This window comes from Pteropus alecto, unplaced genomic scaffold, assembly GCF_000325575.1.
Source record: "Pteropus alecto unplaced genomic scaffold, ASM32557v1 scaffold105, whole genome shotgun sequence".
NCBI lineage: Eukaryota > Metazoa > Chordata > Mammalia > Chiroptera > Pteropodidae > Pteropus > Pteropus alecto.
The window spans coordinates 5,897,518-5,908,077 of NW_006436294.1; the positions used below are offsets into that span (position 1 = coordinate 5,897,518).

Genomic DNA, 10,560 nt, shown 5'->3' on the forward strand with positions numbered 1-10,560 from the left:
TCGGTGAACCGGGGCCGCCTGCTGGGGTCGTAGGCCCAGCACTTCGTCATGAGGCTGTAGAGCGTCGGAGGGCAGTTTGGAGGCATCGGCAGCCGTTCCCCGTTCTCGATCCGGCCGATCACGTCGTTGTTCTTCACGCCCTGGAAAGGCTTCACGCCGTGCATCAGGATCTCCCACATGCACACGCCTGGGGAACGGTGAACACAGACAGCGCGCTTAGCGGGGGCAGCCGCCGTGGGCCTCGGGGCAATCGGCTGCGTAGCGCAGCGTGCGAGGACCTCTTGCGAAATGCGAACGGCAACACTAATCTACCACCGTGTGACTACTGAAATACGAACTTATCAGAGGAAAAACCGTCATTTTTCGAAAGGTTTACTTCTCTAAAAATCCTGTGTCAGAAAACGGCCCAGCAGCTCTAGGGGCCCTTCCTGGCTTGATGCACCGGTTCACAACGAGCAGGAGGAATCCCAGACTGAGCGCCATCTGTCCCGCCTGCTCACGACCACAGCAGCTGGCCGGAGGTCCACCGAAGACGATCCCAAAACATAAGCCGTACACTTCCAGAACGCTCAGGTCCCTTTAAAGTTGCCTTTTCTGAGCTGGCTGGTCCAGACCCAGGGGACACACTGGCATCACCACCTGGCTCAGCCACTCATCAGTCATCACGTTTCCCACAGGAACGTTTGGGACTTCTCGCCCACAAAGTCCACGACCAACCTCAAAAAAGTTACCTGCACCATTTAACCTAACGACAAGGGAACCGCAACAGCGCCGGCAGCCACGGGGGTGGCTTTCTCCTGGCGGCGTCTAACCCCCTCGGCACTTTGGCCCCGCCGGAGACCTTGCTGCCCGAACATGCCACGAATGTGCCTTTGCTCATGTTCACGCCTCTAACTTTATGCCTTTTGATTTTCTTCTTCACACAGTCTCCTCTTTTTAGGGCCGTCTGGGGGCGCCTGCGTGCGTCTCCTGACCCTCCTGGGGCGACCCCACCTCTCCTGCGTCATAAGTGTGCATGCACCCCGAGAGCAGCTGCGGCTTTCCTCCCGCATCCTCAGCCCCAAAACGGTGCGCGCCTCCACAGAGGCGAGGCGCACACTCACGTGCAATGGAATCAAAGCCCAGAGTGTGATCATCCCCACGTGGACAGTGCGCGACAGAAAGAACGCCTTAGTCCTGCTTTGCTCACCAGAAGTCATGCCGTTATCAGAGCATACCAGGTCTCAGTTTGTGCGACCTTGGTGTATCTCCGGCACTCACGAGTGGACAGGTGTAGTCCTTAATTCTCACGCCTTATATTTAAGTACTATATTTATCAACCTTAAGATGCCGCCATTACATAAGATACACCATTCTTTTATATGACCAAAGGGGGGGATGCTGCCACCTAAACTGTGACAGAATCCTTTGTTACCTCTTAGAATTATTTTATTCTTACCAAAGAGCTCTCTTAACTCATCCAGAGAAGAAATTAATAGCAGTAGGAACAAAACAGACCAAGTCTTCAAGGCCGCCACATAAAACATGCCCCCAATTAACACCAAAGGTGAAATGCCACGGATTTGCAACACATACCAGCATCAAAAATGTTAAAATGTAGAAAAACAGGCATCTCAGAATCTCTGAAATCTGGAATTTCTTTAAAAGAATAAGAAAATTGCTCTCTGGGTCACACAGCTAACGAGTGAGGTCTTGGGAACTGAGGCCACATCAGGTGGCGTCCGGAGCCTTTTCTGCCACGTCACACTACTTCCTGTTCCACTGAAGACTTCCTTCCTGTTTCTGGTATTAATGAAGGCACCAACACTAGTTACTAAAGATCAACAGCAAGTAAACAGAAGAAAGAATAAGAACAGAGACTTGATGTGTATAAAGTTGTTTTTATTTCTAGGAAAAAGGTATGTAAACCCACTACCACTCGGAAGCAGTTTAAAATTTGACGGAATATACGCACGAGACTATTCACAGGACCGACGGAAGCGTTACGACAGAGAGAGAAAGTGCAGAGACGCACGGAAAGGGAGTTGTTATGTCTGGCTTCACGGCAATGGGACATTTCAGGTGATCTTGAAGGTGTGGCAGAGAGGACGCCAGCCGGAGGAGAGCGTTTACGGACAGGTGCTCCTGGCAGGAAGGCGGGTGGGGGAGGGCACGGCATCCATGTTATAAAGCATCAGTAATGTTAAAACGCAGATAAAGTAGTTGAAGAAAGTGCACAGCGGATGAGAGCCACACGTCTGCACTCGTCGGAAGGAGCCGCAATGACTCACGGAGCAGAGGACGACGACGGTGACCGACTTGGAGCAAGCGGGACGGGGCAGACTAGACATCAAAGAGGTAAAGCCACAGAAGATGAAGGGGCAAACTTCCGAGGCCCGAGACAGAGAGCGAGGTCAGAGCCCAGACAAAGGGCTGAGGTGCGACTTCGGACAGCCCGGGTTTGGGGGGTCACAGAACCGGGCAGACAGGTTGACTACGTAAAGCCGTTCGCGCAAAAAGAACGGGCAAGATGGGAAAAAGGAATCGGGAAGGAAGGTGTCTCTCTCCGCGAGGGGAGAAGGAATCGGGAAGGAAGGTGTCTCTCTCCGCGAGGGGAGAAGGGAGGCAGACACACAACAGGGAGGAGCCACGGAAGAGGACGCAGAACAGAGGGACGCCGCGGAAGCCGCGCCCGGAAGCCAGCGCGCGTGCGAGCGCCGCGACCGTCCCACGAAGCCAAGAGGCGACTGGCGAAGGCGACGGGCGGGCGCGGGAAGGCGAACCAGCCCACACACTCCGCAGAGAAAGGACGCTCGGGTGTTCTGTAGAATGTGTGCAAGATGGAAAAACACAAAACTTCAGAATACTCACCAAACATCCACACATCACTAGCTGAGGTAAAACGTCGAAAATTGATTGACTCTGGAGCCATCCATTTAATAGGCAATTTTCCTTTGGAAGCTAGAAGATTAATTTTAGAAAGTGAATTTTCCTTGTGATCTGCTGAAGAATCTAACAGCTAGAACTAGCTGAGATTTTTTTTAGTAACAAAATATAAGCTTTAAATATATGACCCCTGGGGCTTTCCGCTTCTTTAGGAGAAGTATTTCTCCTTTCCTCGATATCCAGAGGTCGTCTGGGGGAGAGTGGTCACGCTGGGGCAGGGACAGAAAACACTGCCGTCCTCGTCTCTCTGGAGAAAGGCGGGGCGCAGGGAGGAGAGCGCGCCCCGTCCGCCGGAGGAATCGGCCTGCAGCTCGGTTACCGGCTTGGCGGTTTCGCAGGCCGGACGCTAACGCACGGGCCGGATGCCGCGCTTTGGGGCTGGCCCGCTAGGACACAGTCCGTTCCCCTGCTCAAACGCCGAGCACTGAAGCCTGGGGACACGTGGACGTGCACACACGCATCTCACGGAGGTCGTCTTCAGTCCACAACGACCTCTCCTGGCAGCTACTCTTCTCTTAGAAATGAGGCACAAGTGTGTTACGTGACCTGCCCAAGGCCACCGCACCAGCAGGTGCCAGGAAGGAGGACACCTAAACCTGGCCAGCTGTCCCAGAGCCAGAGGTGCTTACATTGTGCTGATGGGCCGCCCGTCTCCCTCCTCCAGCTGGGAGGGACATACTTCTCATTGCCCTGCACGTCCACACGTGACCACGAAAGCATCGCGAGTACTGATTTGGGGTGTGACAAATGTTAGTGCAGAGGCGAACGTGCAAACACAGAATCCACAAATCACAAGGGCTGACTGCACCTTCACCAGTATGTGAAGACCGGGGGTGGCGGGGGTGGGGGGGGCAACGGAATGGAAAAGAATACTCCTTAGGAAGGCCTGGCGCAGCCCCTCCAGGGGCCCAAATTCTCCCTTGGTGCTGCAAAGGGAACGACTCATAGCCTCGCTAGACAGTCCTCTGCCTGCCGGGGGACAGGAGGACTGCCCGGGACGGGACGCCTTTCCTCCAGGAATTCTAATTCCAGAAGGTAGGAGCAGTGTCTTGGGTGTGACGGAGATTCTGAATACGTGCCAAGTGCCCTGGAAGCAGAGGGAAACTGTGACCAAGAGCCTGTCAGGGCAGCCTGGGGGAGGGGACAAAGAGGAACAGGGGGCACCAAGGCAGGGGAACAAGGCCCAGCCCGGCGGGCTGGAGCAGGGGCCCTGCCCACTGTCAAGGGTCTGGACTTCCTTCCGCAGGCAGAGGGGGCCTCTGGAGGCTTTCATCTGGGGACAGTGACATTTGTCCTGTTTACTTTTCTCCATTTAACTTCAAGCACTTTCATGACAAACCGAGGTCGAATCCTGTTTGATTCCTTCAAAACTATCCTACGACTGTGCCCAGAACTGAAGGCTCCCAAACCTTTAGGGTTATTCTCCCGAAGCCCAATAGACCCAAGCTCGCTACCTTTCCAAGATGACAATGTAAGTTTGTGTTTGTCCTTGTAAATGCTAAGTGACAGGTGGCTTCGGCCACCCCACTGTTTGGAGTTTAGCTTTGTACTAGAATTCCAAGACTTGGACTAGTTAGGATTTGAGCTGGACGTGAACTATTTTAAAACAGTGGACAGCTGACTCGGCCGTTTTCTTGTTAAGTGACTTAAATAACCAAACTGAATAGATAACCAAATAATTTTCTTTTCACATAACAAAGGATCACTGCTAAAACTGCTTCAGGCTGCAGTACGCAGAAAGCGTATGGAAAGAGAACAGTCCCGAGCTATAGCATAAAACAGAAAAGTCAAACAAACTGAGCAAGAAACTGGTCTTTGTAAAATGGTAGTAATAATGAGAATGCATACTAACAGCATGGTATGGATGCATACTGTGAGTCTTAGCTAAAGTGCTAGGAATGTGGAAACTTATTAAAACGCGTGTCGAATAATAATTTGAAGAAGCAATTCGATCTGATTCCAAGATTAGCAAAATTAAAGAAAAATCACAGGAACTAGAGGTCATGGACCAGTCTCTGGAGTTAGGTGGCTGCAGATTTGTAAGGCGGGCGCCTCTCACCAGGCTGGCGCACACAACTCCGCCTGCTGCGAGGTCTCTAACCACGTCCGCCGGCTGAAGGACACCTGGGCTGCTTCTAATTTTTGGCTACTAGAAATCAGCTAGAACATTTAAATACAGGCTTCGTGTGAACTTACATTTTCAGTTCTCCAGAGAAAGGCCCAGGAGCATCAGGGGGCTGTAGTGCTGTTGCATGTTTGGTTTTTTAAGAATCGGCAAAACTCTTTTCCAGAGGGGCTGTCCCGTTTCACATCCTCACCATCGACTTACGAGTGATTCAGTCTCTCCGCATCTTGGCCAGCACTGGGGATTAGCACTGTTTCCTATTTTAGCCACTCTGATGAGTGTGCAATGGCGTCTCACTGCAGCCTAGACTTGCGTCGCCCTCACGGACCACGCGCTTACTCGCCAACCATGCGTCTTCAGTAAAATCTCTCCTTGTACCTTCTGCCCATTTCCTATCTTGTTGCTTTAACTCTTGAGTGTTAAAAGTTATTTCTACATTCTAGATACTAGATACTAGTTCCTGTTGGATAGATATGAGGTTGGCAAAGATTTTCTCCCACTCTGTAGCTTGTCTTTTCATCTTTTTAACATGGTCTTTTGCACGACAAAAACTTTTAATTTTGATGAGGCTGAATCTATCAGTTTTTTCCTCTTATTGATCATACTTTTGGTGTCGAGTCTAAGGACTCTTCGCCTAGCCCTAGATATCAGAGATGTACTCCTATGTCTCTTCCCAGAAGTCCTACATTTTGTAACTGAGTGTGATCCATCTCGAGTTGGTGTGGAGTGGGGTTCGGGCTGCGGTCCAGTTACTGCGTGTGGATTACCAACACTCCAGCACCGCACCGTCTGCTGAAAAGCCCGGCCTTCCTCCACCGAGCTGACTTTACACCTGCCAACAATCAGCTGAGCATGTGTCTTAAAAACATCTTAAGAAATAAAAATCATTAACGACCCTGAGTCTGCTTCTTATTATTAGTGATTTCTTACCTTTGTAGTAGGTACTGTCTTCCATATAGCGGGACAATCCAAAGTCTCCTAATTTCACACAATCATTTGAGGACACCAGAACATTCCGAGCAGCAATGTCCCTGATCAGGAAGAATTTGGGACAATAAATTTTAACACAAGGCAAATAAATCACAAACTCATCCACATTATATGAAGACATATAGGTACTTTGAAAGACGAGAAATTTATCATATACTCCAAAATTGGATACTTTTATTATTTTACTTCAAATGTATTCTTTATGGCAGATATTTAGTCATTAACAGGATAATCAGTATTTTGAATGATGGCAAAGTTTATCATCAAATAATGAAACCGTCATTACTTTTCCCACAACCAACCTCACTACTGACAGACAGGGATACACAACCATGGTCTGTAACCGTGCTGTTCCCAAGAGACATCATTAAATAGAGTAAAAGTCACCTTCTGAACACCTGTAAGTACGTTTGCCGATGCGGTCTGTGCTAACGCTGGATAACAAAACTCGACACAAACCGGGCCAACGGACTGTAAGGGCTTTTACTTCCATTCACACTAGAGGCCCAAGTTATAATCGAAAATTCCAAAGAATGCCCTTAGATGTCACCTGTGACACTAAGGCCTGGGACAATCTGTTTCAGGACCACAGTCCACTGCTCTAGTGCCGCGTACCGGCTCCCAGTAGTTTTTGTGGAAGGAATAACTGATCCGAGAGCAACGAGATATTTCCAACTCCTCGTGAAGACAGACCCTTTAGACGCATGTGTCAACATGCCACGACACTTCACTCGGCTGGGACACACGCAGCGCGACACGCCGGCACCGTGTGCGATCGAGCCGGGGGGTACAAAGGGCCCCCCCCATTTCTCCACTGCGTGCTACGAAGGCGGCGGAGCGGCGGGACGCCTGGACCCACCTGTGCACGAATCGTTTGCTTTCCAGGTAGGCGAGGGCCGTGCCCAGCTGGTAGGCGTACAGCACCAGCGACGCCAGGCCCAGGCTGTGCTTCCTGACCTGCAGGAACGACCGCAGCTTCGGGGCAGCAGCCGAGAGGAGAAGGAAAAAGGATTAGTGACAGGGACTCAAAATCAGCGCAAAGGAGCCACAGTCAACAACGATGCCGCCTATTTCCTAACGCGGTTTTCATAAGCAGGGCCTCGGTTCTCCCCTAATGACAGTAATGACAGAAACCATAACGAATGAAGCATACTAGCTCAGAAATTATGGTTAGTCGTTCTTTATTTGGAATCCCTTTTTAAAATTGGATTCTTCATGACTGTAGACAAATTTCTGGGAAAAAAAAATACAGAAAGATGCTTCCAGGGAATGAACAAAAAGCATACTATAAAATACTGCTAAATAATAATAGTTGGAGAACAGAAACATCCAGTTACCATTCAAAGAAGCCCAACACGCAAGCACGGCCAGCTCGCCCTGCTCCAAACCTCACCAGGTCCCAGGCAGATCTGAGGACAGGTGACGAGGAGGGAGGAGAGGCAGGAAGCATTCTCCCTCCCACCCCCATGGGCTTTCGGGGACAGGAAGACAAAATGGTCACGTGTTGGGTACTTAGCCCATCACCCATGATTAATTCAGCTAAATGGTAACAGAGCAAAGAAAGGCAGAGGAATTTAACACTCCAAAAAAAAAAAAAAAAAAAAAGGAGAAACATTTAGCAAGTTTTTTAACCCAGAAGAATTAGCAAATTCTTCAAAAGCAAAAGCAGAAAAAGTGTAAAAATGAGGTAAATACTCCATCGTATCCAGAAAGGTGGTGCAGAGGAGGACGAGACACTGGGGAGCCTGAAGCTCCCTCCTCCCTCTGGGGACTTTGTCACCGCACGGGGAGGAGGGCTCGAGGGCCACTGGGCAGGGCCCTTCGGTGGGGAGGGCTGAGGCCGCCATGAAGGGGACCGAAGACCCAAACTTCACTTTGGCTCCTGGTAACGGGCAACCCCAATACTCGTGAACAGCCAATCCGTGTCCGGTACCCTTTAAAAGGACAGACTGTGTGTCCTACTCTAGAAGGTTAAGCGACGGAGTTTCAGTACCAGAACATTAAGTTTAGGTATCTGAAAAATCCACTTGTGCTTATCCCCAAGCTGGCCAGCCACAGGGCCACCTGTGGCCTGCAGATGATAAGTAGGTGCTGGGCCCAGGCCACCGCCCAGGGTCTGACTCAGCAGGGCTGGGGCGGGGCGCAAGGATTTGCATTTCTACCAGGTTTCCAGGTGATTAAAGAGTTAGTTTCTGTACTCTGGAGAAGGTCGGATGAGGAAAGCTGTTCACACTCTTACTCACATTTTAAAGAGAAACTGTGACTAATGTTAGTCAGTCTAAGCCTCTGCCAGGTGAATTCTCTAGAAGATTAAGGAACTGTGCAGATTTACCTAAATTCTGCATTAATTTACCCAAACCCCATTAACATTGCTTCTTTCATCCTCGAATCACTGGGCTAGTTCCTCAGGCAACAGCATCGGAGGGCAGGCAGCAGCACCTGGTGGCCTGCAGCTTGCAGTCCTGACACCTTCGGCTGAGGGACTCGCTTGGGGACTTAATGATGAAGGCATGATACTCATGCTCTCTGAATCAAAACCCCGAGGCTCTGTGCGCATCCTGGACTTCCTTTCCTTAAACAGGGGACACCCACAGCGAGCGCAGACCGAGTGACTGCTCAGCATGAGACAGCCTGCACTGGCGGCCGGCCCGCGCGGGGCAGGCCCAAGCACGTGGTACCTCTCCGAGTGTGCACAGCTCCATGATGATCCAGACGGGGTTCTCCGTGATGACTCCGATCAGCTTCACGATGTGAGGGTGGTCGAACTGGCGCATCGTCACTGGGGGGACAGTGTCCACAGTTACTCCCCAGCAGGGTGCTGGGCGGTGACGGCTGGTGCCGTCTGTGTTTTCTCGGCCTGAACGCTCTACAGAAATAAACTAGCTGGGACAGAAGTCACTGCCGGGCCGGGCCTTGGACTTAGGCCAGAGACACAGGAGCGGGATTAAGCATACACGTAGACCTAACTGATGAAATTACAATATGATTTCCTCTCCGACTTATTAACTTATCAGATTGCCACCTGGTGAATACTTATGGGAACAGAGTAGAAGGTAGTCATTCAAGGCACAAGGAATGAAGGACACTGAGATTCATTCGCTCAACCAGCGTCTACCGAGAGCCTCTTACACGTTAAGCCCCGTGCCGGACACTGGGTCTGAACAGTGAGCAAAACAGACATGGTCCTTGACCCCATGGAACTTAAGTTCTAGTGGGAGGGAGAGACAATAATAGTTTTGGAGCAGTGCATATTTAACTATGAATACTTAAGGAAGGGAGGGACATGGGCCTGTGACAAAGCTTTCTGAGGAAAGAGGATTTATGTGGTCAGAGGGGAAGGGACAGCCATGCAGAGGAGGAAGGGCACGCCAGCCTGAGGGCAGGTGGGAAAGAGCTGAGGGCTCCAGACAGACAGGAGCCCGCCCACGCTCCACATAGACCTAGTCACACGGGACTCTCCCCAGGGGCTCCTCATGGGAGGTGTGAGCCGGAGCCCTGGAGGGGGAAGCTGCAGCGGGAGGAGGGGACTGTCACGTGGTCCTTGCTTCCTCCCTGATCTGTGAGCGCTGGCGGCACCTGGGCAAGGACCATCTCTACGAGTGCCCAGTTCCGGCATGAAGCTTAATGGTACAAGGCACCGAAGGATAAAGGGACAGACGGCAAGTCAATCTACCTTTACACCCCAAACCCCAGGGCTTACCTGGAAAAATCTGTAGGTAGATATTGGCCTCTACGAACACAGGTATTAATTTACAAGGCAAGAAAAATGTAGTTATCTCATAAAAGCCAAAACATTCTTTTTCTTCCTCAGAGACAGTTTGGATTTCACTGATGGAAAGTCAAATGGAGTTAGTTCCACAGACATCTCTAGAAACTTACAGGCTTCTTGAAGGAATTTCTCTCTCACGCTGTCCGAAGTACAGTTTTTACATGTTTTAATTGCAACCGCCAAAGCTGGATTCTCCTGTGTTGGGGAAATCACAGAATCACACACACGCGCCAAAACAGGTTCTCTGTACGACTCGGTGGCACGCTCACGACAGGCTGTTTGTTTTGCGACTATGTGGCTCTGGACCAGACAGAACCAGAACTGTAAAACCTTAAGAGCGAGAGGAGCACTTCGGGTTCTCTGCAAAAACCCTCTGAAAACGGACGTGCGTGTGAAATGCCGCCGGCCATTCATCTGCTACCAGCTCCACGTGCGCTTTCTGCCGCGCCCCCAGCGCTGTTCTAGGTGCTGGGGACACACTGTGGGCGCCCACAGCAACCCCTCCATCCACTGCGGCAGAGAACACGGGTCCAGACACGTCGGTCCGCGGCGGGGGGGAGGGGAGGGCACACGGGGCGGGGGTAGCGGGCCGGGGGCAGCTGTGCCAGGCAGACCTCCCTGAGGACTGCGGCGGAGGAGGGGCGCTAAGCTCAGAGGCAGCAACGTCCCCAGGGCCTCCCAGGCCCACAGGCGACGTGCTGGCCCGGGGTGGTGGGGGTGCAGTCACCGGCCTGCGGCTGGGCAGGACCTC

General features: G+C 51.4%; 1 protein-coding gene across 1 annotated transcript in view; it reads right to left on the bottom strand.

The window, feature by feature from the left end:
• PTK2 (protein tyrosine kinase 2) overlaps positions 1-10,560 on the bottom strand; it is a 175,948-nt gene that overhangs the window by 39,359 nt on the left and 126,029 nt on the right. The window contains exons 17-22 of the mRNA XM_025047590.1: positions 9,920-10,004; positions 8,719-8,819; positions 6,900-7,015; positions 5,981-6,081; positions 2,851-2,940; positions 1-187 (exon numbers count right to left, since the gene is read on the bottom strand). Coding sequence (XP_024903358.1) covers positions 1-187; positions 2,851-2,940; positions 5,981-6,081; positions 6,900-7,015; positions 8,719-8,819; positions 9,920-10,004 — 680 coding nt within the window. The remainder of the gene's footprint in view (positions 188-2,850; positions 2,941-5,980; positions 6,082-6,899; positions 7,016-8,718; positions 8,820-9,919; positions 10,005-10,560) is intronic.